This window comes from Fringilla coelebs (genome assembly GCF_963513975.1).
Source record: "Fringilla coelebs genome assembly, chromosome: 4".
NCBI lineage: Eukaryota > Metazoa > Chordata > Aves > Passeriformes > Fringillidae > Fringilla > Fringilla coelebs.
Window position 1 is genome coordinate 856,207 of NC_140032.1, and position 26,412 is coordinate 882,618.

Consider the following 26,412-nt stretch of genomic DNA (forward strand, 5'->3'; position numbering starts at 1 on the left):
AAACAAAAAATTTTGCTGTTTTCTGGCAGCTTTTTGGTTTTGGCTGATTTTTTTTTTTTAATTTTTAATTTTGCTGCATTTTGGGCTGAGAACATTTCTGCCACACATTGCTCAAGGCTTCCATTTCCAGCTGAAAATTCCCAGGTTGGGGCTGTGGGGTTTATTTTCGTGTATCTGGGGTTTTTTTGGGGGGGATGAAAAAGAGAAAATATTGCAAGGAAGAGTAATTTAAAGACAGAAGTAATTTCCCATGAATAGATTTGGTTATTTTTTAACCCCACATGTGCATGAAGCCAGCTTTGATGGAAATTCTCCCAGCCCTCAGCGTTATCAATGTGAGAGTCAGGAGGCAGTGACTCCTCTGTGTTTCTGTGAACATCCACAACAACCCAGATCCATGAAAAACGATGGAGAGTTCTGCATTGTTCAAGGGTTGGACAAGGCAACAAAAATTAATCCAGCCCAAAAACTTTACAGCCCAAATGTTGGCACTGGATGGGGTTGTGCAGTCCAGACCCTTGGAGAAGGAATTAATTGTGTTGGGCCACCACCAGCTCTGAAATTTGGGTTTTACCCAGCTAGGTGGAGACTGCCACTCCCAAGGATTTTGTGGTGGATGGGGAAAATGATGGTGACCTGGGCAAAAATCCAGCCAAGGGCAATTCCAGAAGGACTGGATGGTGTTGGAGTGGGTTCTGGCTTATCTTTTAGTTGGGAAGGTTTAAACCAAATGGTTGGGTTCAACCCTCCTTATAAACCCAGCAGCTGGATTCTACCCTCCATATAAACCCAACAGTTGGGTTCTACCCTCCATTTAAACCCAGCAGTTGGGTTCTACCCTCCATTTAAACCCAACAGTTGGGTTCTACCCTCCATTTAAACCCAGCAGTTGGGTTCTACCCTCCATTTAAACCCAACAGTTGGGTTCAACCCTCCATATAAACCCAGCAGCTGGGTTCAACCCTCCATTTAAACCCAACAGTTGGGTTCAACCCTCCATTTAAACCCAGCAGCTGGGTTCAACCCTCCATTTAAACCCAACAGTTGGGTTCTACCCTCCATTTAAACCCAGCAGTTGGGTTCTACCCTCCATTTAAACCCAACAGTTGGGTTCAACCCTCCATTTAAACCCAGCAGCTGGGTTCTACCCTCCATTTAAACCCAACAGTTGGGTTCAACCCTCCATTTAAACCCAACAGTTGGGTTCAACCCTCCATTTAAACCCAACAGTTGGGTTCAACCCTCCATTTAAACCCAGCAGTTGGGTTCAATCCTTCATTTAAACCCAACAGTTGGGTTCAAACCTTCATTTGAACCCAAAAGTTGGGTTCCATCCTTCATTTAAACCCAACAGTTGGGTTCCATCCTTCATTTAAACCCAGTTGTGTGGTCCAGTCCAACCATTGGGTTCAACATTTTTGTGTAAACCCAATAGTTGGGTCCAATCCTTATTTAAACCTGGCAATGGGTTCAACTCTTCATTTAAACTCAAGAGTTCAACCCTTCATTTAAACCCAGTGGTTTGGTTCAATCCAATGGTTGGGCTCAGCACTTTGGATAAACCCAAGCATTGGGTTCAACCCCTTCACTTAAACCAAATGGTTGGGTTCAACCATTCATTTAAACCCAAGAGTTGGGTTTAATCCTTTTTTTAAGCCCAAGGGTTGGGTTCAATCTTTCATTTAAACCAAATGATTGTGTTCCATGCAATGATTGGGCTCAACATTTCATACAAACCCAAGCTGGGTTCAACCCTTCATTTAAACCCAAGAGTTGGGTTCAACCCTTCTTGTAAGCCCACGGGTTGGGCTCAATTCTTAATTTAAACCAAATGTTTGGGTTCCATCCAATGGCTGGGTTCAACACTTCATACAAACCTGAGCTGGGCTCAACTCTTCATTTAAACCCAAGAGTTGGGTTCAAGCCTTCATTAAACCCAACAGTTCAACCCTTCATTTAGACCCAATGGTTTGGTTCAATCCAGTGGTTGGGTTCAGCACTTTGGGTAAACCCAAGCATTGGGTTCAACCCTTCATTTAAACCCAAGAGCTAGGTTCAAGCCTTCATTTAATCCCAAGAGTTGGGTTCAAGGCGTCATTTAATCCCAAGAGTTGGGTTCAACTCTTCATTTAAGCCCGAAGGTTGGGTTCAACTCTTCATTTAATCCCAAGAGTTGGGTTCAACTCTTCATTTAAGCCCGAAGGTTGGGCTCAACTCTTCATTTAATCCCAAGAGTTGGGTTCAACTCTTCATTTAAACCCGAAGGTTGGGTTCAACTCTTCATTTAATCCCAAGAGTTGGGTTCAAGCCTTCATTTAATCCCAAGAGTTGGGTTCAACTCTTCATTTAAACCTGAAGGCTGGCTTCAACTCTTCATTTAAGCCCAAAGGTTGGGCTCAACTCTTCATTTACTCCGAAGAGTTGGGTTCAACTCTTCATTTTAAGCCCAAAGGTTGGGTTCAACCCTTGTTTTGAGCTCAACAATTGGATTTAACCCTGTATTGACTGAAGGGTTGAGCCCAACAGAGCCAAACCCTGCCGATGGGGGAGGTTTAGTTCTCAAAAACCTGTTCATGGGGAGGGACCCCAGACTGTGCCATCTGCCCTGCTGCTGGTCATTAACTCCCTGCTCCTCTGGTTTGCTTTTCTCCATTCCAAGGTGGGCCTTAATGTTCTGATCCAGAGAGCAAACAAGTTTACCCCGGCCACTCGGCTGCTGATCCAGAGGTTTGTGCCATTCCCCGCTGTCGGTAAGGAAACATTCCTTTTCTTTGTGCTCCAGGTGGTGGCTGCAAACCTGCAGGTGCCCAGAAGCCACTGGGATGGACACAGCTCCTCCCTTCCTGCTCGTGTCCCCTTGTGGTTGTCCCTGAGCTGGGGCAGGCAGGGATGAGACTCTGCAAAGCAGGATTTGGGCAGAAAAATGCTGCAGAGCTGCTGGTGGAAGCAGCTCCTCAGGCTTTTCAGCTGCACTTTGCACTCTGAAGCAGCTTCAGAAGCGATCAGCATTGAGTGGTCCTCGACCATTCCAGCCTGAGAGCATTTCATTTGCAGGATCTGGGCTGAGCTGTGTCACAAATAAGCAGCAGCACTGGGGTCATTTTACAGTAAAATGCAGAGAAATGGTTCTGCTCTGAACGTGCAGATTTCTGAGAGCCACTGATTAGGAGCAGCCCCACGTGTGTGCAGAGCTGAGGCTGCTCCTGCCTTGGTGGAGCATTTTATTGTGGTTTTACCAGCCCTGGGTCTGAGGGCAGGGATGCCCTGCACTCAGCCTTTGCTGGGCCCTCTGGTTCCAACCTCCAGCACACTGAGTTATTTTAGCCCTGAAGAAATCACCAGTGGCTTTGGGGTAATTTTTTGTGCAAGCTTGTTTATTTACAAAGAAGGTGCAAAACCACTAAAAAATGGGGTTTTCTCCCTGCTCCAGGTTCCTTTTTCAGCCATATAAAGCCAAATTTTCCTTTCAGGTTTTTCCTTTGCTGTGCAGGTGCCACATCCTCAGAGCTCTCCTGAGCCCCTTCACCTGCCTGCTGCTCTCACTTTCTCTGGCCTTTCTGCTCCTTTTCTAGCAGAGAATTGGTTGTTGTGTCCCTCCAGCCCTCAATTCCTGAATTGCTGATTTTTTTTCCCCTTTTCTGCCCCAAAAGCAGCTGCCTGCCTTGCCTGCAGAGCAGGGGGGACAGGGATTGTGCTCTGGGGTTGCACTGAGCATTTTCCTCGTAGACCAGGGGTCTCTGGGCATTGTTGTTGTTTTCCTGGGACTTTTCTGGCATCTGTTTAAGGGGGATCCAGCTTTCCTTGGGGTTTTACAGCCAGGAGAGCACGAGGGATGAGTTCCAGCCCAGGAGGCAGCTCTGAGGGGTGTTTGAGTCAAAGCCAGGCAGGGAACCCTTGCTGCAGGGCTGATCTGCTTTCACACCAAGGTGCTTGTGTTGGCATTGATTGAGGACCCATAATTAATTTGTTTAGCCTGTAATTAATTCCCCCAGCTAATGTTTTATTTGTCTTGCTCTGTTATGAGCCAGGACATCAGGGATCCTCCCACTAATTGCTGGTTTGTGGTTTGCAGACCTGGACAAACCCTTCATTAAGATGTGTCTCCCAATTCCTTTTGAACCTCCAGCCCCCAGCAGAAAGGCAGAAATTCTCTATTTCCACATGAAAAGCCAAACACTGGGGTAAAGCTCTTGCTCCAAAAACCCCACAGATGTGGCCCTCAGGAACGGGGTGGTGGATTTGGCAATGATGGTTGGACTTGATGATCTTAGAGATCCTTTTCAGCCTTAATAATTCTGTGCTTCTGTGAAATTAGAGAGTTTTCCCCATCCCTGCCTTTTCTCCCTCTGCACTGACCTCCAGAGCTGTGCTGGGTGGGGGCAGCTGGAAAACTGGGGGTGCATCCAAGCCTGAGGGTCCCACCCCAAGCTGCCGTGGGAGAGGGCTGGAAGGCAGCCCAGAGTGCAGCAGGGATGCTCCTGAGGGCTCCACAGAGCTTTGGGAAGCTGGGATGGGTGCTGGGGAAGCTCTGGGGGCTCTCAGAGAGGTCTGTGCCTGCTCCAGGCTGTGTGAAGGTCGTGTTTGCCCCATCAGGGAATGCCCACCTGCAGCAGCTCTGCCTGGGGGACACATCTCCACCAGAGCTGCTGGGTCAGGCCCTGCCCTCAGCCCCTCCCAAGGTGAATTTGCAGCAGCTGAAAACCCCAAATTGTCCTAAAAATCCCGCCCAGGAGCAGGGGTTGGGTGCAGGAAAGCAAGGCAGGGGAGCAGCTCCTGGGGAGCAGCCAAGGCCCTGCAGGGCCAGGGGCTGCCCTGCTCAAAAGGGGTTTGGGGTCGGGGTTGGGGCACCCTCGGGGGCTGGAGGGGTTCCCTGGAAAAGCAGAGAGGGGAAGGAGGTCTTGGAGCCTGGGTTTGAGCAGGGAGGGGCTGGAGAAGGATCTCAGTGTCCAGGGGAATCCAAGGAACCCAACTCCCCCTTTTCTTCCCCAGAACTGGGTGTGAACAGCTGGCCTCGAGGCCAGGGTGTCACTGGGGAGGGTGTGCTCTATACTGGAGATGTCCATGGCTAAAAAACCTCAGAACACCCCAAAACTCCCATCCCAAACCAGATCTAAGGGAAATTAAAGCTGATGGAAAGATCCTAATTGGAGAGAAGGGGGAAGTTCTTCTCATTGGGCTTTTTTGTGTGTGTGTGGTTAAAATTGTTGTGTTGAGGCGATGCCCAAGGGCAGATTTAGAGTATTTAAAGTGTGGAAAGCACCTTGGGATAGAAGAATCCCTACAAGCTCCCAGGAGTGGGGTGCTGCCTTGCTTTGGAGCCCAGTTTCCTCAGAGTGCTTTCACAGCCACAGTTTCCATCACCACAATTCCTTCCCAACCCCTGCAGATGACTTTGTCTGCACATATATTTATTTATTTCTCCCCCCCACCCTGGTGCATTTGAGACATGCATGCAGTCCAAGTTTAGCCATAATTAGCAGCGTTTCTGCTCTCTCAGAAGGCAGAAGGGAGCGGCGACGTGAGCGCCTCGTCTCAGACAAACCAGGAAGCAGCTTTGGCTCTGGGAGCAGGGCAGGGAATCCAGAGCCTTGGAAAAGCATCTCGGGACCATCAGGGCTGGCCACCCCATCCTGGTCTGTCAGGAGCTCTGTGCCAGGGCGTCCCTGGCCAGAGCAGCTCTGCTGGGCTCTTTGATCTGCTCGGTTCTGACTGACAGCGAGGGGGACGGGGCGTGCGAGTGCTAAAAATGAAAAAAAAAACAGGGGCTAAACTTTCTCTAAATGAAAGGCCTTGTTTTGTTTTTTCTCTGGGATTCAGGAGCTGAAGGGTTGGGAACACAGATATTTTGATAGATGGGAAGAGTGGTCTGGTAGTTGGAATATTAAAGAGAGAGACAGAGTGTGCGTGTGTGTGTGTTCCTCTCCCTCGCAAGTGGAAGGAGCATTTGTCACCACAAATCATCCTTGATTGCACAGAGCTGCCTTCAGAGAGGGCTCACCCACCCACCACCCTCAAAAAATTAGACATTTGTTATATGACATGAATTGAGATTAATTAGTGAATATTAACCCATCAAGCAGCGCAGAAACACATTTTTGGAAGGCACTGGTACTTGCAGCAACAGTGGGTTTGTCTCAGTTCTGGGTGGAAAGTTTGCAGGGAAATGTGGTGTGGGGGGTGCTGGAAAATGCCAAAAGTTTTGTGGGAATGAGCAGCTTTTCTCTGGGAGGAGTTGGGAAGTGCCTGAGTGAGGGGAGGGGCAGCACGTGGTGCTCAAGCCCCACTCTTGGTCGGACTTCAGGCAGAATCTGGGGTCATCCTGAGGCCTCAAAAGCCACAGGCTGGGCAAGGAGGAGGGGTCAGGTGGTGCACGGAGCCTTTTCCCCCGAAAATGTGTGAAATTATGGAATGGTTTGGGCTGGAAAGGACCTAATGACCATCTAGTTCCAGCCACCTTGCACTAGACCTTCCTGTAGGCCTGTTTACCTTTATTGCCCAGAGGGAAAAAAAAGGCTATTATTCTCCTTGAGAACCCCATCTTTTCTTGGGGATCAGAACAATTCACCTCAGCAGATTGAGGGGAGGAGATCTGGAGGGCAAACAGAGGGGACTGAGCAGGGCTGATCCTCCTGCCCTTCTCCTCCTCAGCCAGTGCCAACATCTGCAACGTGGTCCTGATGAGGCACACGGAGCTGGAGGAAGGAATCGATGTGCTGGACACCAACGGGAACATCGTCGGCTCTTCCAGAGTTGCTGCCAAACACGTGAGTGCAGGAGCTGGGAGGGCTGGGCCACAGCTGATCCCAGGCCCACACGTCCCACAGCCCCTGGAACCCGTGGCTTTGGCAGCTGGGAAGGGAGGAGGTGCGGGGAGCACGGAGATTTGGGGCAGGGTGACAGGACAGATCCTGGTGCTTCCGTGGGGATTCCTTGTGGAACACCCAGCAAGGATCCTCCACACCGGAGCTGAGCAGCCTTTCAAGCCTTCCCTGCCAATCCTGCACCAAAAAGTGCCGCCCAGGGCTGGCTGGGGGCAGCCAGATGTTTTTAACCTGGCGCACAGCTGGTTTGCTTTCCCTGTCACCCACCCCGTGCCCCTGCCTGGAGCTGCTCCCTCCCATCCCTGGGCGCAGTTCTGGCCCCCCAGCACTCCCTGAGCACTCCCTGAGCTGTTGTTTCTGAGTGGGCTCTGCCTGAGATGTGGAGCTGTGCTGAGCACACGCCCAGGCACAGGAGTTAATAATATAATGCTTGGCATTTCCCTCCCTCCTTCTGTCCAAGGCGCTCCAGAGACAGCAATTAATGCACAGCTCTGCAGTCCTCGGCAGGAACGGGGAGATCTCGAAGAGCTCTCCATATTGTTGGTTAGCAGGGGGATTAAAACAATCTGCTGAAGGGCTCACAGACACTTCTTGGAGCCAGTTTTCCTCACTTCCATTAACTGGCTCCAGGACCCGCTTTCCCCTCTCTGTCCTGATGGCTGAAAGAGAAAATGAAGATGAAAAGTGAAGGCGCTGTGAGACCGATGGAGGTGGAGCTTAAACACAAAATTTGGGAGTTCTGGGAACTTCTGCTCAGCTGCCATCCAATCCCAGCTCTTCTTCCTGGATAGGCTAATCCTGCTTTTTGTCATGTGAGACGTGGCAGATCCTCAGTGTGACTCAGCTGTCCCTGTGTGAGGGTTTGTTGTGACCTAGATGTCCCTGTGAGATAAAATCATGGAATTCTTTGTGTGGAAGGGACCCTAAATCCCATCCAGTCCCACCCCACCCATGGCAGGGACACCTCCCACTGCCCCAGGCTGCTCCAGCCCCAGTGTCCAGCCTGGCCTTGGGCACTGCCAGGGATCCAGGGGCAGCCACAGCAAATCTGGGAATTCCAGCCCAGCCCCTGCCCACCCTCCCAGCCAGCAATTCCTTGCCAAGATCCCAGCCCAATCTCCCCTTTCCCAGTGGCAGCCATTCCCTGGCTCCTGTCCCTCTGTCCCTTGTCCCCAGTCCCTCTCCAGCTCTCCTGGAGCCCCTCCAGGCCCTGGGAGATCTCTGGGCCTCAATAAATCCAAACCCTGCTTTGGTTGAGGAGGGAAGGATTGTGGAGGCACAATGCAGCTCCATGGTTGGGGTTTCCAGGGAGAGGAGAGCCCTGCATGTCCCAAATCCCCGCAGGGAATGAACCAGCAGTGATGGAAAAATTCCTGGAGCAGCAGCAAGGAGCTGCATCCCCAGCACAGAGCTGAGATCAAAGCTCAGCTCAGGCAGGAAGGGCTGAAAGTGCTGCTTGGCCCATGGTGGGATATTTCCCTAAATCATCTCCCCTACAACATTTCCTCCCCAATGTCTCCCCTACAACATTTCCTTACAGCATTTCCCTACAACATTTCCTCCACAGTTCCCCTACAACATTTCCCTACATTTCACCTCCAACATTTCCTGCACAATGTCTCCCCTACAACATTTCCCCTTCAACATTTCCTCTACAACATTTCCCTACAACATTTCCTCCACAGTTCCCCTACATCTCCCCTCCAACATCTCCCCTCCAACATCTCCCCTACAACATCTCCCCTACAACATTTCCCTCCAACATCTCCCCTCCAACATCTCCCCTCCAACATCTCCCCTCCAACATTTCCCTCCATCTCCCCTCCAACATCTCCCCTCCAACATCTCCCCTCCAACATTTCCCCTCCAACATTTCCCCTCCAACATCTCCCCCACAACATTTCCCCTCCAACATTTCCCTACAACATCTTCCCTCCAACATCTCCCATCCAACATCTCCCATCCAACATCTCCCATCCAACATTTCCCTCCAACATTTCCCCTCCAACATCTCCTCTCCAACATTTCCCTCCAACATCTCCCCCCCAACATTTCCCTCCAACATCTCCCCTCCAACATTTCCCTCCAACATTTCCCTCCAACATCTCCCCCCCAACATTTCCCTCCAACATTTCCCTCCAACATCTCCCCCCCAACATTTCCCTCCAACATTTCCCTCCAACATCTCCCCCCCAACATTTCCCTCCAACATCTCCCCCCCAACATTTCCCTCCAACATCTCCCCCCCAACATTTCCCCTCCAACATTTCCCTCCAAAATCTCCCCTCCAACATTTCCCTCCAACATTTCCCCTCCAACATTTCCCCTCCAACATTTCCCCACCACCATCTCCCCCACAACACTTCCCCTCCGACGTTTCCCCCCAACATTTCCCGTCAGTGATTCCCATCTCATTCCCATCAGTGACATTTGTGACATCCACCGATTCAAGTCCAGGCTCTGGCCAAGCTCTGGCTCTGCTCAGATGGGATAATTAATGATAAACCCAGATGTTTTCTGCATCAAAAAGTGTCCAGGTCGCTTTGGCTCGGCAGTTGGAGCCCCCGTACATGACAGCTGAACCTGCTTTTAAAGCGAGCTGAAGTGACAATTGTTATCTGGGCACGATTTTCCAGCTCTCTACTGCTCTGAGGTTTGTCAGCTGCTGCAGACTCTGGGGGGACAGTTCAGTGCCATCAGCAGAGCCCCCCTGAGCCCGGCAGGTCCGTGCTGGGTTGGTTTGGGATGTCTGCATGTGTTTGTGTGTTTGTGTTTGCTCCACAGGCCCTGCTGGAAACAGCCCTGACCAGAGTGGTCCTGCCCATGCCTATACTGGTTCTACCTCCCATCATCATGTCCGTGCTGGAGAAGTGAGTCTGCCCAGGGGCAGGGAGGGAGGGGCTCAGAGGGTGCCAGGCATGGATATTCTATGGAATTGTGGAATGGTTTGGGTTGGAAAGGTCCTCTAGGGTCATTGAGTCCAACCACTTTATGGGATCATGGAATGGTTTGGGTTGGAAAGGTCCTCCAAGGTCATTGAGTCCAATGATTTTATGGGATCATGGAATGGTTTGGGTTGGAAAGGTCCTCCAAGGTCATCCAGTCCAATGATTTTATGGGATCATGGAATGGTTTGGGTTGGAAAGGTCCTCCAGGGTCATCCAGTCCAACCATTTTATGGGATCATGGAATGGTTTGGGTTGGAAAGGTCCTCCAAGGTCATTGAGTCCAACCACTTTATGGGATCATGGAATGGTTTTGGAAAGGTCCTCCAGGGTCATTGAGTCCAACCACTCTATGGGATCATGGAATGGTTTTGGGAAGGTCCTCCAAGGTCATTGAGTCCAACCACTTTATGGGATCATGGAATGGTTTGGGTTGGAGAGGTCCTCCAAGGTCATTGAGTCCAACCACTCTATGGGATCATGGAATGGTTTTGGGAAGGTCCTCCAAGGTCATTGAGTCCAACCACTTTATGGGATCATGGAATGGTTTGGGTTGGAAAGGTCCTCCAAGGTCATTGAGTCCAACCACTCTATGGGATCATGGAATGGTTTTGGGAAGGTCCTCCAAGGTCATTGAGTCCAACCACTCTATGGGATCATGGAATGGTTTGGGTTGGAAAGGTCCTCCAAGGTCATCCAGCCCAGCCATCCCAGCACTGCCACCCATGTCCCCAAGTGCCACATCCACAGGGCTTTTGTTGGGTTGTGTTTTATTCTGGTTTAGAGGTGGGGTTTTAAAAACTTTTGGGTTTTTTTTAGTCTCATGTGAAGGGTGAGATAATACAGATGTTGTAAGTTGTGTTATTGCAATCAGAAGCTGTTTCTTAATTATAATGCACTATAAGTGTTTCTTGGCTAATTAGCTTGAGTTCCACTGTGTTGTAAATGCTTTAAAGGTAATGATTTGAAATTAGCCCTGGTGGGTTTTACTCTAATGTATCTTTTATAGTTCTATTTCTCTAAAGTAGCTAGTCTTTTTTGTAAGGTTATCTTTTGAAACTTAATTTCTCTCTCAACAATTTCTCTCTTATTCCATGGCATTTCTAAGTCAGTATTTCTTATCTCAAAGTTTACATACAGATGCACACCATATGAGCCTTCTGTCAGGCTTTGAGAATTTCCTATAAATCCATTTCCCACAGGCTTTGAACTCCCCCCAGGGATGGGGACCCCGGCCCCTTCCAGTGCTTCACAACCCTTTCCATGAAGGAATTTCCTCAGGTCCATCCTAAACCTCCCCTGGGGCCGTTCCCTCTGCTCCTGTCCCTGTTCCCTGGAGCAGAGCCTGACCCCCCCAGCTGTCCCCTCCTGTCCCCTCCTGTCCCCTCCCTGTGCAGAGCCACAGGGTCTCTCCTCACATTTTATCCACCAGATGGATTTTTTGCATATCAAATTTCCACATTTAGGACCGGTCATTTCCATCATTTCAATCAATTTCCATCATTCAGGACCAGTGTCCAGCTTGGTGAAGTTTTATCCTGAGATGATTATTTTAACTCACCCTGACAGCCCAGCAGTTTGAACGACCCATGGTGGAAGGTCAGAGTGAGACAAAAGCCCTGAATTCATGGAAAACTGCCCCTGATTTTTAGGAGACATTAGGGATTGAAAGGGCTTGGCTGGTGTTCAGAGAAATTATCGTGGAATCATGGAATTGCTCGGGTAGGAAGAGACCTTAAAGACCATTGAATTCCAAGGAGGAGCAGATTCTACCCCTCCTAATTTTGTGCTAAACATTTGAATTTTATTTCCTTCTCCTTCTGGACAAAATCTCGACAGCCTCTTCCCTGCTCCAAGTCCTTTGTCACCCACAAAGTCAGGATTTACCTGCAGGATCTGCTGGGAGTGGCTGTGCCTTACTCTGGAGTAACTTACTCTGGAGTAATTTACTCAGGGCTTACTCCAAGTCGTGTGTAGGAACCGAGGCTTTGCACTGAGGTGGTTTTGTGTGTTCCCGCTGGTTTAACTGGTTCCCATTTAACCATCAAAAAAATTCAATACTCAGGACAAATTATTTTATTGCTTCCAATGATTTTATTGCTGAGTATCCACAGATATAACCCTTAAAAATTTGGAGAAATTTGTAGAAGACTCCTGTCTAAATTAGTTAATTAATTATTGTCTACAGCAGGACTCACTGAGGGCCCATCCTGGGCCATCCCCAGGCTGAAACAAACCCGGCAGTAAAATTGGATTGGCACCTGGGGAGAAAATAAAACTGATGGTGAAATTTGCTCCATCCTTTGCAGCAAAATAAAAGCAGTAAATCACTTCTTTGTCCTCAGGGGCATCATAAATCCTTGGATTGATACAAGTTTTGCTGAATGCACCTGTGCTCAGTGCAGGCCTTTCTAAAACTGATTTTATCTGTGAACCTGCAGGAGATTGCCCTCAAAAAAACCAAAAAAATCATCATTTTAACTTATTGAAAGCTTTAATTCACGTTTGTGAGAGAAAATTTTCCTTCTTGCTGCCACAAAACTCCGTGGGTATAAAAATATCCGGGCTCTGCTTTTGCCTGCCTGAATTGTGCCCGGAGCTTTGTGCCTGCTGCATTTTCCATCAAACATCCTCGGGTTCCTGCAAGGCTGGGAGTGAGAAGCAGCAGGGATGGGGAGGGAGCTGGGGCTTGGCCACGGGGCTGGAGCTGGTGGTGGCTCTGGAGCAGCCATGGGACACCGGGAGTGTCCCCTGGGACACGGGGAGTGTCCCTGTCTGTGCCTCGGGCAGCTGGAGCCAACTCACAGATCTTAAAACTCGTTCCTAAGGGCTCACTCAGAGCTGAAAGCTCATTTGGGGGGAAAAAAAACCCCTTTGGAGCGTTTGGGGAAGGTGTAACTTGATAAATTTAGTAGGGTTTGAGTTTGAGGAGGGTGGTTTTAATGGGGGTGAGATCCAGGCAGGCATTATCCACTTATTTATAGAAATCCCTACAGGGGCTGTAAATGGGAAGGATGGAGGTGTCACTCTGCAGAGCTGGGATCAGGAGCCACAAGCTGGATCCTCCAATGGGTTTGCAGTTGGGATATGGGAAGGAGGGGATGGTTCCTCCAATGGATTTACACTTGGGATTGTGGGGAAGGAAGGAATGATTCCTCCAATGGATTTACACTTGGGATTGTGGGAAGGAGGGAGCGATTCCTGCAAGTCCTTTGAATTTGGGATGTGGGGAAGGGAAGGAACAATTCCTCCAATGGATTCACATTTGGGATGTGGGGAAGAAAGGAAAAATTCTTCCAATAGATTTGCATTTGGGATTGTGGGGAAGGAAGGGAGAGGTTCCTCATTTGCATTTGGGATTTGGGGAAGGAAGGGAGAGGTTCCTCATTTGCATTTGGGATTGTGGGGAAGGAAGGGAGAGGTTCCTCATTTGCATTTGGGATTTGGGGAAGGAAGGGAGAGGTTCCTCATTTGCATTTGGGATTTGGGGAAGGAAGGGAGAGGTTCCTCATTTGCATTTGGGATTTGGGGAAGGAAGGGAGAGGTTCCTCCGAGTAGTTTGAGTTTGGGGTAGGGGAAGGAGGGGACGATTCCCGTGCCCGGTGTGATCCCAGGTGCAGGTGGGTGATGGTGCTCACCTGGGTGGGACCCCCACCCCTCCAGGGCCCGGCCCCTGCCCCCAGCAGGCTGTCAGAGCCCAGGAGTTCTCCCCACCTCGCCGCTCCCAAAGTTTATTTTAAGTGGCCAGTTCCCGGCCGCCGTCTCTCCGCTCGCATCCAGGTCTTCCCTCTCTCCCAGCCATCTCTCCATCTGCATGTTTTAACTCCCCCAGCTGCCTCTCTCGTCTCTTGTGCCATTTTTTTCAGCTCTCTTGGCTCCTCTCTTCTCTTTGCCTGCTGTGTATTTTAACTCCCGGGGCCGCCTCTCTGCTCTCCAAGTAATTCCATGTTCCCTCCCACCGCCGCTCCCGTTCTTGCCCATGTTTCATGCATTTCCTGCTGCTTGGACTCTGCTGGAGCAGTGAACATATAGAAGCAATGTTTATTTTCAGCCTGCATATGCCACGCAGGGAACACGGTGTCAGTTATCCATGCAGATGCATCCCCATTGAGCTTTTAGAGATGATATCTGCGCCGGCAGCTCTGGAGGGGCCTGGCGGGTGAGGGTGACGGGCTCTGTGGTGTCTCTGTGTCACACAGGCCTGGGGACCTTGGGCTCTTCACCCCCATCTCCCTTGTTTCCCTTTCTTCAGCCCCTTCTGGGAGTCCTTTGTGTGGTCGTCACGGTGGAATTGGGGAGATGGAGCTGTGGAATTTGGGAGATGGAGCTGTGGAATTTGGGAGATGGAGCTGTGGAATTGGGGAGATGGAGCTGTGGAATTGGGGAGATGGAGCTGTGGAATTTGGGAGATGGAGCTGTGGAATTTGGGAGATGGAGCTGTGGAATTGGGGAGATGGAGCTGTGGAATTGGGGAGATGGAGCTGTGGAATTGGGGAGATGGAGCTGTGGAATTAGGGAGATGGAGCTGTGGAACTGGGGAGATGGAGCTGTGGAATTTGGGAGATGGAGCTGTTTGCTCCCAGCCACCAGGCACGGCTGCTCCAGCAGCTCCCTGCTCCCTGCAGGGCTGCAGCTGCTTGGCGTGGGGCAGGCCAGCCCCAAGTGCAGCTCAGGCTGAGCTCTGTGCTGGAAGAGCCCCAGTTTTTGGCTCCTGTGGTCTGGCACAGAGTTGGAGAAGCTCAGTCCACCAGCAGCGTCTGCTGGGGACACTTTGGGGGATCCCTGAGTGCAGAATGAGGAAGCTGAGCTCTTCCTACATCCTTATCCTATCTTGAACCTCCTCTGTGCCCCTCAGAGAAGACCTTCCAGAGGGTCTGAGGCACTGAGAAGGTTCCAAGGGCTTGGGAATGTCAGAATGCACTGGAGAAGGCCTTGGAGCTGGCTGGGCAGTGTCTGTGGAAGAGACAAAGCTGGAGCTGCTGGCACAGGGCAGGAGCTGAGGGACAAATGGGAGCAGAGCAGTTGTGCCCATGGAAGAGGAGCATTTCTGCTCTCCTTCATCTCCAGATCCTCCTGGTGCAGCAGCTGCTGGGGCTGGGAGCCTGTAAATCCCAGAAAATCAGGATGCTCCAGGGCTGGGCCAGCCCTGCAGAGCTGCTCTGGCTGGGACGAACCAGCGGCACCAGGAGGAGCAGGAGCCACAACTGCATCCTCCAAGGGGTTTGCAGCTGGGATATGGGAAGGGGGGATGGCTCCTCCAGTGGGTTCACATTGGGATTGTGGGAAGGAGGGATGGCTCCTCCAGTGGATTTACATTTGGGATTGTGGGGAAGGAGGGATGGCTCCTCCAGTGGGTTCACATTGGGATTGTGGGAAGGAGGGACGGCTCCTCCAATGGATTCACATTTGGGATGTGGGGAAGGAGGGGATGGTTCCTCCAGTGGATTCACATTTGGGATGTGGGGAAGGAGGGGATGGTTCCTCCAGTGGATTCACATTTGGGATATGGGAAGGAGGGGATGGTTCCTCCAGTGGGTTCACATTTGGGATTGTGGGGCTGGCCAGTGCTGTGTGGTGCTGCAAGGGCATTTCCTCTGCTGGAGCCTGGTGTGTCCCTGCAGAGCTGGGGTGAGGCAGGATCCCCCCTGGCCCTGGTGTCCCTGGGCTCTCCTGGGATGTTCCCCTGCCAGGGAGGGCAGGATGCTCCCAGGTGCTCCTCCTCCTCCTCCAGCCTGTCCAGCCCAGCCCGCAGTGAAGTTTGTTTGGGCTCAGCAGCTGCCAGCAGTGACACCTTCAGCTGCTGGGGCTGTTCCAGAGTAAACACGGAAACTGCTCCTTTCATGGTGTCAGTCAAGCACAAACCCCAGCCTCCCTCCTCCTGCACCTGCTCTGAGGGGCTCAGGGCTGGGGCTGCGGGCTGGGGACGGTGCTGGGTGGGACAGAGAGCTGTGGGGCCAGGGCAGAGCTCACATTTCCCAAAGGGACCCAAAGCGGGCGAGAAAAGCTGGGGAACAGAGCAGAGAGACCTGACAGGCCCAGCAGGACGGGGATCGGGGATCCCAAACTTCCTGTGTGCATCAGAGGGGTGTTGTGGGGAGTGTGGGATCCCTCAGGACCCCCAGGATCCCCCAGGATCACTCAGGACTCGCCAGGACCCCCCCGGACCCCCCAGGACCCTGCAGGATCCCCCAGGACCCCCCAGGATCCCTCAGGATGACTCAGGATCTCCCAGGAACCTCCAGGACCCCGCAGAATCCCCCGGGGTCATTCAGGATCACTCAGGACTCCCCAGGACACCCCAGGATCACTCAGGGTCACTCAGGATCCCCGAGAACCCCCCAGGACCCCCCAGAACCCCCGAGAAGCACTGAGGATCCCCCCAGGATCCCCCAGGATTCCTCAGGATCACTCAGGATCCCCGAGAATCCCCCAGGACCCCCCAGGACCCCAGAGAATCACTCAGGATCCCCTCAGGATCCTCCAGGATCCCCAAGAACCCCCCAGGATCCCTCAGGACCCCCAGGACCACCCAGGATCCCTCATGATCCCCAGGACCACCCAGGATCACTCAGGACCCCCCAGTGTCCCCCAGTGTCTCCCCAGTGTCCCCCCAGTATCCCCCCAGTGCCCCCCAGTGTCCCCCCAGTGTCCCCAGGCCCCTCGGCCCCGGTCCCGCTGCCCCGTGCCCGCGGCGGTGTCTGGCAGTGCCGGCGCTGCCCGTTTCCCGGTCTGCAGAGCAGAGGATCCCCCGGCTCTGTCAGACTCGGGCTGCTCCCGCCGTGTTCGGTTTGCAGGAGCAGCAGAGGATCCCCCGGCTGTGTCAGACTCGGGCTGCTCCCGTTGTGTTTGGATTTCAGGAGCAGAGGATCCCCCGGCTCTGTCAGCCTCGGGCTGCTCCCGCCGTGTTTGGATTTCAGGAGCAGAGGAACCCCCGGCTCTGTCAGACTCGGGCTGCTCCCGCCGGGTTTGGATTTCAGGAGCAGCAGAGGAACCCCCGGCTCTGTCAGACTCGGGCTGCTCCCGCCGTGTTTGGATTTCAGGAGCAGAGGATCCCCCGGCTGTGTCAGACTCGGGCTGCTCCCGTTGTGTTTGGATTTCAGGAGCAGAGGATCCCCCGGCTCTGTCAGCCTCGGGCTGCTCCCGCCGTGTTTGGATTTCAGGAGCAGAGGATCCCCCGGCTCTGTCAGCCTCGGGCTGCTCCCGTTCGGTTTCCATCCCACACCTCCTCCCCGGCACACGCGGGCCGGGGTCGGGCTCCCGATAGCTCCGGGGAGAGCAGCGCTGCCTTCCATATGGAACACAGCGCAGCACCTCCTGAAAACGCCAGAGGCAGCTGCCAAACCGTGCGAGATTTAGAGCACTAATGAAGGCGGCGAGGAGGGCTGGAGGAAGGTGTGTTTACACGAGCTGCGGCACCGCGCCCCGCGCACCAGATGCGCTGTCGGGGCTGTTGGTACCTGCGGCCGCGCTCCCTGAGCCTGCCCGGCCTCTCCTCCCGGCACAAAACCTGCCCTGAAACGGAAATAAACGGGCAGGAGGTGTTTCTCCTTTTTAATGCCTTTAGTGGAAGTGATCACTCAGGTGGGGGTGGGACAGGGTAGCAATTCTCTAGGGTAGAAATCCGTTTTGATGGAGGTGAAATGCGCATCTTTAAGTCTGTAGTTTGCTGTTTAGTCTGACTGCCTGTTCTCTTGAAGGGCCTGGGCTTGGAGGGACTGCTCCGGACGAAGGACGAGAGATAAGGGGGGAGGAGGGGAGCAGACAGAGCAGGGCGACCTGACCCGAGTGTTCCCTCTGAAGAATTAGTAGCAAGTGGCACGTGAAATCAGGAGAATGAATATGTATGAACCTGTTGTGACATTGTGTGCATATGTATTTGAGAGGGGCATGAAAACAGACCTGAAGTTCGCAGAGGCACGCGTGCCTTTTGAGGATTAACACGCCGACTTCGCAGCTTTCACAAGTTGTGGAGTTTTGATCTTTTCAACACGACAGGGGAGAGCCGATGGGTCGCTCCCAGGAGGTTGAGCGCAGCTTCATCCACAAGTCCGTGGGCAGAGCGGGCGATTCCCTCCTCAGAAGAGCACCAAGCCAGTCCCCATCTCCCACTTTAACATTTGAGGTCCTCTGCCCAGCCAACATCTTTGAGGTTATGGTGAGGGGCAAAAAAGGTCTCAGCGTCTCTGCAGGCTCTGGACTCTGCTCCCCACGTCCCGACATCACTCTGATCTCTTAATTCTGGCTTGGCTGGTTGGTGTTGGGGGTTCATTTGATGAGTTTGGGGGGGGTTACCCCGCTGCATCCTGGCTCCGAGGTTATTTGCATGTCCTCCGAGGTCCCTTCCCACCGTCCGGGGGATGCCATCCTCCTGGCAGCAGGCACGGTGGCACGGGCAAAACGGGGAATTCTCGACAATGGGGAGTTAACGACGGGCTCTTAACAGGTGGTTACAAGTGAAGCTAACAAAGAACTCTCCTCTGCTAGACCTGGCTAAACTGGTAATTCCACAGCCTTTTCTGTAAAAAAACGGGCAGCTCTTTTTATTCATCACAAAACCAGCGCAGGTGTGCAGGGAAATGGCAGGAGGAAGGGGCAGGGTCTGGAGGGGCGAAGGAGCAAAGCTGGGAGAGAAAGGGGCAGAGGAGGAGGAGGCGTTGTGGGATTTGCTGCTCTGTGCTCTCCCAGGGCCAGGGGAGGATCCCGGAGCAGTTTGTTATCCCAGTGGGACAGAGCCAAAGCCTTGGGTTATGGAACTGGGGGCGATAACATGAACATGTTAAAGGGGGCTTAGGAAAGGCTGGAGAGGGACTTTTCCCAGGAGCAGGGAGTGCAAGGACAAGGGGAGATGGCCTCCAGCTGAGGGAGGGAGGGAGGTTTGGGTCGGATCTTGGCGAGGAATTGCTGGCTGGGAGGCTGGGCTGGAATTCCCAGGTTTGCTGGGGCTGCCCCTGGATCCCTGGCAGTGCCCAAGGCCAGGCTGGACACTGGGCTTGGATCCACCTGGGACAGTGGGAGGTGTCCCTGATGGGCTGTAAGGTCCCTTCCAATCCCCACCATTCCATGATTCCATGATTCCCTTGTCCTCCTGCAGCTTTCCAGGGCCAGACCTCTTGGTGCAAACTTTCCAAGCCCTTGTGGAATCACCTGACCCAGGGTTTAATTCCAGAGCTGCCCCTGCCCTGTGTGTGGGGTGAGGTCTCTCACCCTCCTGTGAAACAGCACCAGGATTTCTGCAGGGTTATGCTGGGGTGGGATGGGGTTTGCTCCTGTGAGTAAATCAGGCTCCTTCCTCTGCTTTTCGAACATCTCTGGAGATGTGCAGTGATTCTGTTTTTAATATCTCTATTTTGGGTACCTTTTGAGCCACTCAAAATGCACCTGGACACAGTCCTGGATTCTGTGCTGGAGCAGGCAGGTGGCACTGGGTGACCTCCCTCCCACCCTCGCTCACCCTGGATTGTTCAGGCTCCAGAAGATGCCAGAGCTGGGCTCTCAGGGGGCTCTGAAGGTCCAAACCCCCCCATTCCCTGACCCAACCCTTTGGCAGAGCGGTGGTGTGAACTAAATCCCTCCTCACCACATGGATATTCATTTTATTTCCACGCCGATATTTCATTTTATTAATTTATTTTCAATCTGTGCTGATCCTCTGCAGTGAAACCCCTTGGAAGCTCCTCATCACTCCCCTCCACTGGGGGGTTAATGGGTGCAAAGAGGGATTTGCAGTGCAGCTGACAGCTCCTCACAAAATGCAATATTTAACTCCCCTTCCTCCCCAGCTCGGTGTCGGGAGCAGGCATCCAGGGACAGGAGAAAACTGGACCTCTTGGCTAATTATGAGTCATTTATTCTGAACCACACAAATTCTCCAATCTGAATCCCAATTAAGACATTACACTACATGTGTTAATTAGTCTGCTCTCCTTTTTAAATCGAGCCATAACTCTTCCTAATTAGGAGGTCGACCCTTGTAATTTGAACTGGCCTGGGCTGGAAGCACCCCTGGAAGTCACACCTGGGGGCTGGACCCGGGATCCTTTTAAATTGGTTGAGGTTTTACTTGGGTGATTATAAGGTCCCCGACAGGGCAGTAATTACAGAGGGTGCAGTTCCAAATTAAGGTGTCAGGGGTGGTGTCAGCAGCGATGCTTTGGCTCTAAACTGGGCCCCGGGAGGCTGCAAGATCTGCTGCTGGGAGTGTCCCAGTGAGGGCTCTCACGGGTCACAGCAGCTTCAGCAGGACAGAAACCAGCCCCAGGCACTGCCCCTGAGCATCCAGGGGTGATCACAGCCCCAGGAGCTGCCCCTGAGCATTGAGGGGTGATCACAGCCCCAGGAGCTGCCCCTGAGCATCCAGGGGTGATCAGAGCCCCAGGCGCTGCCCCTGCCCATGCCAGGGGTGATCACAGCCCCAGGAGCTGCCCCTGAGCGTCCAGGGGTGATCACAGCCCCAGGAGCTGCCCCTGAGCATCCAGGGCTGATCACAGCCCCAGGAGCTGCCCCTGAGCATTGAGGGATGATCACAGCCCCAGGAGCTGCCCCTGAGCATCCAGGGGTGATCACAGCCCCAGGAGCAGCCCCTGCCCATGCCAGGGGTGATCACAGCCCCAGGAGCTGCCCCTGCCCATGCCAGGGATGGTCACAGCCCCAGGAGCTGCCCCTGAGCATCCAGGGGTGATCAGAGCTTATCCAGGGCACTCCTGGAACAGGGCAGGTGTGACAGGGTGTGGAGTGGGTCACCTACCTGCTGTCCTGCTGGGACAGGTGACCTTTCCTCCTTGGATGGGTCACCTCCCCTCCTTGGACAGCTGTCCTGCTGGGACAGGTGCCCTGTTCTCCTGCTGGGACAGGTGCCCTGTTCTCCTCCTTGGACAGGTGTCCTGCTGTCCTCCTTGGACAGGTGCCCTGTTCTTCTCCTGGGACAGGTGTCCTGCTGTCCTGCTGGGACGGGTGTCCTGCTGTCCTGCTGGGACAGGTGCCCTGTTCTCCTGCTGGGACAGGTGCCCTGTTCTCCTCCTTGGTCAGGTGCCCTGTTCTCCTCCTTGGACAGGTGTCCTGCTGTCCTGCTGGGACAGGTGCCCTGTTCTCCTCCTTGGACAGGTGTCCTGCTGTCCTCCTTGGACAGGTGCCCTGTACTCCTCCTTGGACAGGTGCCCTGTTCTCCTGCTGGGATAGGTGCCCTGTTCTCCTCCTTGGACAGGTGTCCTGCTGTCCTGCTGGGACAGGTGCCCTGTTCTCCTGCTTGGTCCAAGCCTTGCAGGCTCCTCAGAGAGGCTCCGAGCTGCAGCCATGCTCTGTGCAGCGCAGAGCAGCTCAAGATTGGAGAACAGAAGTTTGATTTTCACAGCACAAATTGATAGGATCAACTCTGTCTCGAGAGCTTATTAGTGAGGAGCTGAGCTCCTGGGGGAGTTAAACCCTGCTGCTGGCTCTCCCCACGTCTCAGCAGGGTGGGGAGGCTGAGGCAGGAGCAGGGCAGGAATTCCCACCCTGGCCATCCCAAAGGCTCCTGGGGCTCTGGCAGCCTCAGGGCCGTGCCCATTCTCTGGACAGCCTGGAATTTTACCCCTGGATTTTCTACCCCCCTCAGGGAATGGGTACAGTCCACCTTTCCCTAAAATCCAGCCTAGCTCCAGCTGCTCCTGTGTCCTAAATAACCCAGCAGCAAATCCAGCCCCTCTCCACATTGCTCCAACACACTGAACATTCCAGCAAAGCTCCCTGTCCTGGTGTTGCTTTATATTCCCTTTTGTTTTTTTCAGTTGAATGATATGGATCCTTTTTGTAAATGGCTCTGGAATAAATCCTTCACAAATGATATTTTCCCCTTTAACACTGGCAAACTGCCTGAGGCAGTTATTATCTATAATATTTATTTTTATAAATTATAATACTTATTAAATATTCTTATTTATAATCGCTAATATAATATTTGTAGTGCTTATAATATTTATATATTACTTACAAATAATATTTATTATTATTATTATTATTATTATTATTATTATTATTATTATTATTATTATTATTATTATTATTATTATTATTATTATTATTATTATTTATAATATTTGAATTAATATTTATCCTGGAATATATTTAATATACCAGCCAAATGTTGTCCCAGTTTTCCAGAGTTAGTTCCATCAGAAGGGTCACTTTGGGGTCATTACCAGAACCTGCCCTTGCAGGTACCCTCAGCAGTTTGCTGTGAGCAAATCTGGAACTCACAAACATCCCCCAGGAACAGGAAATGTCCGAACATCCTGGCCACCCCTGCAGGTGTTGGATTTGAACAAATTGAGGGATTGTCAATTTATGAAGCTCCCAGTGCCTTTCCCAAAGCTCCCAAAGCTCCCAAAGCTCCCAGTGCCTCTCAGGGACCTGATTGCCTTCTGCTCACGGGGCATCAGCTCCAGCCTGCTGCAGGTGTGGGCTCACCTGTGCTGGGCTCACCTGTGCTGGGCTCACCTGTGCTGATCTCACCTGTGCTGATCTCACCTGTGCTGGGCTCACCTGTGCTGATCTCACCTGTGCTGATCTCACCTGTGCTGGGCTCACCTGTGCTGGGCTCACCTGTGCTGGGCTCACCTGTGCTGATCTCACCTGTGCTGATCTCACCTGTGCTGGGCTCACCTGTGCTGGGCTCACCTGTGCTGGGCTCACCTGTGCTGATCTCACCTGTGCTGGGCTCACCTGTGCTGGGCTCACCTGGGCAGGGCTCACCTGTGCTGGGCTCACCTGTGCTGGGGTCACCTGTGCAGGGCTCACCTGTGCTGGGCTCACCTGTGCAGGGCTCACCTGTGCTGGGCTCACCTGTGCTGATCTCACCTGTTCTGGGCTCACCTGTGCTGATCTCACCTGTGCTGATCTCACCTGTGCTGGGCTCTCCTGTGCAGGGCTCACCTGTGCTGGGCTCACCTGTGCTGGGCTCACCTGTGCTGGGGTCCCCTGTGCAGGGCTCACCTGTACTGGGCTCACCTGTGCTGATCTCACCTGTGCAGGGCTCACCTGTGCTGGGCTCACCTGTGCTGATCTCACCTGTGCTGGGGTCCCCTGTGCTGGGCTCACCTGTGCTGGGCTCACCTGTGCTGATCTCACCTGTGCAGGGCTCACCTGTGCTGGGCTCACCTGTGCTGGGCTCACCTGTGCTGATCTCACCTGTGCAGGGCTCACCTGTGCTGGGCTCACCTGTGCTGGGCTCACCTGTGCTGATCTCACCTGTGCAGGGCTCACCTGTGCTGATCTCACCTGTGCAGGGCTCACCTGTGCTGGGCTCACCTGTGCTGGGCTCACCTGGGCAGGGCTCACCTGTGCTGATCTCACCTGTGCTGATCTCACCTGTGCAGGGCTCACCTGTGCTGGGATCACCTGTGCTGGGCTCACCTGTGCTGGGATCACCTGTGCTGATCTCACCTGTGCTGGGCTCACCTGTGCTGGGCTCACCTGTGCTGGGGTCCCCTGTGCTGGGCTCACCTGTGCAGGGCTCACCTGTGCTGATCTCACCTGTGCTGATCTCACCTGTGCAGGGCTCAGCTGTGCTGATCTCACCTGTGCTGGGCTCACCTGTGCTGATCTCACCTGTGCAGGGCTCACCTGTGCTGGGCTCACCTGTGCAGGGCTCACCTGTGCTGATCTCACCTGTGCTGGGCTCACCTGTGCTGGGCTCACCTGTGCAGGGCTCACCTGTGCTGATCTTACCTGTGCTGGGCTCACCTGTGCTGGGATCACCTGTGCAGGGCTCACCTGTGCTGATCTTACCTGTGCTGGGCTCACCTGTGCAGGGCTCACCTGTGCTGGGCTCACCTGTGCAGGGCTCACCTGTGCAGCTGGGGGTCCCTGGCACAGGGGAGGGTCCCTGCCCTGGCAGGAGGAGGGGTTGGGTGGCCCTAAAGGCTCTTTCCAAGCCATTCCATGATCCCCTGAGGGGGCTGGCACCAGCCAGGAGAGGGGCACAGCAGCTCTGGGGAGCAGCAGAGCCCATCCAGGATGTCCTGCACTCCCCTTTGGGAAGGGGGAAAGCTGGACAAGAAACTCACACACACAAGCTGTGTGCTTGGCAGAAAGATCTCTGGGAGCAGAACAGAGGTGGAAGCGAGTTTTGGGGTAGAAGAACAATAGATGTGTAAATTGACAATTGCTGAGCCAGGACCTTGACTGCACAACCAAGAAAGCAAAGGTTAAGTTGAGCTGGAGGGGGGTTTATGACTAGAGCGAAGGATTTGTTGGCCACAAACAAAAAGATGTTTTTTCCAAGCAGAAATAGGTCTAAGGAAAAGCAGAAAGATGCAACAGGAAAACAAAGGTGCTGATGTGGCAAGCAGGAAAAAGATCTAAGAATTTTCCACTGCAGGAAAACTGAGAAACAACTTTAAGCTCAAACTGTAGCACACCAACCCGTGTGGTTGGATAGTATTGACCATAACTGTAACATGCTAACATGTCTGGTGATGATGATGCTGACTTGTGTGGTCATTGTCACACACTGACTCATGTAGGTAATAGTAAAGGCATTGGTTGGGTGTTATTATTAAGATGCTCAGCCAAAAATAAATATAAAATGCGGTGTAAGCAAAACTAAAGGGTCTTAAGGCTTGCTTTTCCATTGCAACAAATCTGAAAAACAACTTTAAGCTTAAACTGTACCACACTAACTCAGGTGGTTGGACAGGATTGACATAACATGGTAATGATGGTGGTCATGATAGGCTGTAGGCAGTAGTAAAGGCATTGGTTGGTTGTTAAGTATTAAGATGCTCAGAAAAGAAAATAAAAATGCAGTGTAACCAGAACTAAAGGGTTCAGGCTTGCCTACAGCTGGAGCTGGCAGCTTTGGGCGTGGCTGTCACCCACCACCCAAGGCTGCTGTAACACCTTCTCTACACTAAACCCACTTTGGAGAGCTGCCTGCAGCCCCACAGCTCTGCCTCAGGACCTGGCTGTCCCTGGGGTGCTCTAACTGAGCCCTTCCCTTGCAGGACCTGGCTGTCCCTGTCCCTGGGGTGCTCTAACCCACCTTTCCCTTGCAGGACCTGGCTGTCCCTGTCCCTGGGGTGCTCTAACTGACCTTTCCCTTACAGGACCTGGCTGGTTCTGTCCCTGGGGTGCTCTAACCCAGCCTTTCCCTTGCAGGACCTGGCTCTGGCTGTCCCTGGGGTGCTCTAACCCACCTTTCCCTTGCAGGACCTGGCTGTCCTTGTCCCTGAGCCTTTCCCTCTAACCCCGTTTTCCCTTGCAGGACGTGGCTGTCCCTGTCCCTGAGCCTCTCTCTCTAACCCCGTTTTCCCTTGCAGGACCGGGCTGTCCCTGTCCCTGAGCCTTTCCCTCTAACCCCGTTTTCCCTTGCAGGACCGGGCTGTCCCTGTCCCTGAGCCTTTCCCTCTAACCCCGTTTTCCCTTGCAGGACCTGGCTGTCCCTGAGCCTCTCTCTCTAACCCCGTTTTCCCTTGCAGGACCTGGCTGTCCCTGAGCCTTTCCCTCTAACCCCGTTTTCCCTTGCAGGACCTGGCTGTCCCTGAGCCTCTCTCTCTAACCCCGTTTTCCCTTGCAGGACCTGGCTGTCCCTGAGCCTCTCTCTCTAACCCCGTTTCCCCTTGCAGGACCTGGCTGTCCCTGTCCCTGAGCCTCTCTCTCTAACCCCGTTTTCCCTTGCAGGACCTGGCTGTCCCTGAGCCTCTCTCTCTAACCCCGTTTTCCCTTGCAGGACCTGGCTGTCCCTGAGCCTCTCTCTCTAACCCCGTTTCCCCTTGCAGGACCTGGCTGTCCCTGTCCCTGGGGTGCTCTAACTCAACTTTCCCTTGCAGGACCTGGCTATCCCTGAGCCTCTCTCTCTAACCCCGTTTTCCCTTGCAGGACTTGGCTGTCCCTGAGCCTTTCCCTCTAACCCCGTTTTCCCTTGCAGGACCTGGCTGTCCCTGTCCCTGAGCCTCTCTCTCTAACCCCGTTTTCCCTTGCAGGACCTGGCTGCTGCGGTGCCGGCCGCGGATGCTGCTCCCGGTGCAGAGCCTGGTGTGCCTGGCCGCCTTCGGGCTGGCGCTGCCGCTCGCCATCAGCCTCTTCCCGCAGATGTCCGAGGTCAGTGGGCTCGGGGCTCTGGGGGGACAGTCCAGGGTCCCTTTGCCCTCCTGGGGTGCCCCAGTCCCGTGGGTCCCCCCCCATTGCTGTTGGTGCCCCTGTGCTGGGCACTGCTGGGGGCACACCTCGAGGGCTGTGCCCAGCTCTGGCCCCTCAGCTTGGGAAGGACTTTGAGATGTTTGAGCCCATCCAGAGGGGGCTGGAGAGGGGCTGGGAACACAAACCCTGAGAGGAGCCCTGAGGGAGCTGGGGGGGCTCAGCCTGGAGGAAAGGAGGCTCAGGGCTGCCCTCATCACTCTCACAGCTCCTGAAAGGTGCCTGTGCTCAGCTGGGCTGGGCTCTGTCTGCAGGGACTGACAGAACAGAGCACACAGCCTGAGCTGTGCCAAGGGAAATTCAGCCTGGAGAGCAGGGAAAGCTTTTCCAGAAAGGGGATAAAGCTGTGGAATGGCTGCAGGGGAGGTGGTGCAGTCCCCATCCCTGGGGGTGTTTAACACAGCCTGGATTGGCACTGGGGGCCAGGGCTGAGTTGGGGCTTGGGGCTGGGCTGGACTCGAGGATTTGAAGGTCTC

General features: G+C 53.4%; 1 protein-coding gene across 5 annotated transcripts in view; it reads left to right on the forward strand.

Annotated features, from left to right (window-relative positions):
* The window catches only part of SFXN5 (sideroflexin 5), a 115,955-nt gene that overhangs the window by 70,693 nt on the left and 18,850 nt on the right, over positions 1-26,412 (forward strand). Inside the window, exons 10-13 of one of the 5 annotated variants that reach the window (XM_084204192.1) lie at positions 2,660-2,750; positions 6,649-6,764; positions 9,606-9,691; positions 25,723-25,840. In XM_084204192.1, coding sequence (XP_084060318.1) covers positions 2,660-2,750; positions 6,649-6,764; positions 9,606-9,691; positions 25,723-25,840 — 411 coding nt within the window. The remainder of the gene's footprint in view (positions 1-2,659; positions 2,751-6,648; positions 6,765-9,605; positions 9,692-25,722; positions 25,841-26,412) is intronic. The other 4 variants (XM_084204194.1, XM_084204193.1, XM_084204195.1 and 1 more) reach the window with 4 other exon arrangements.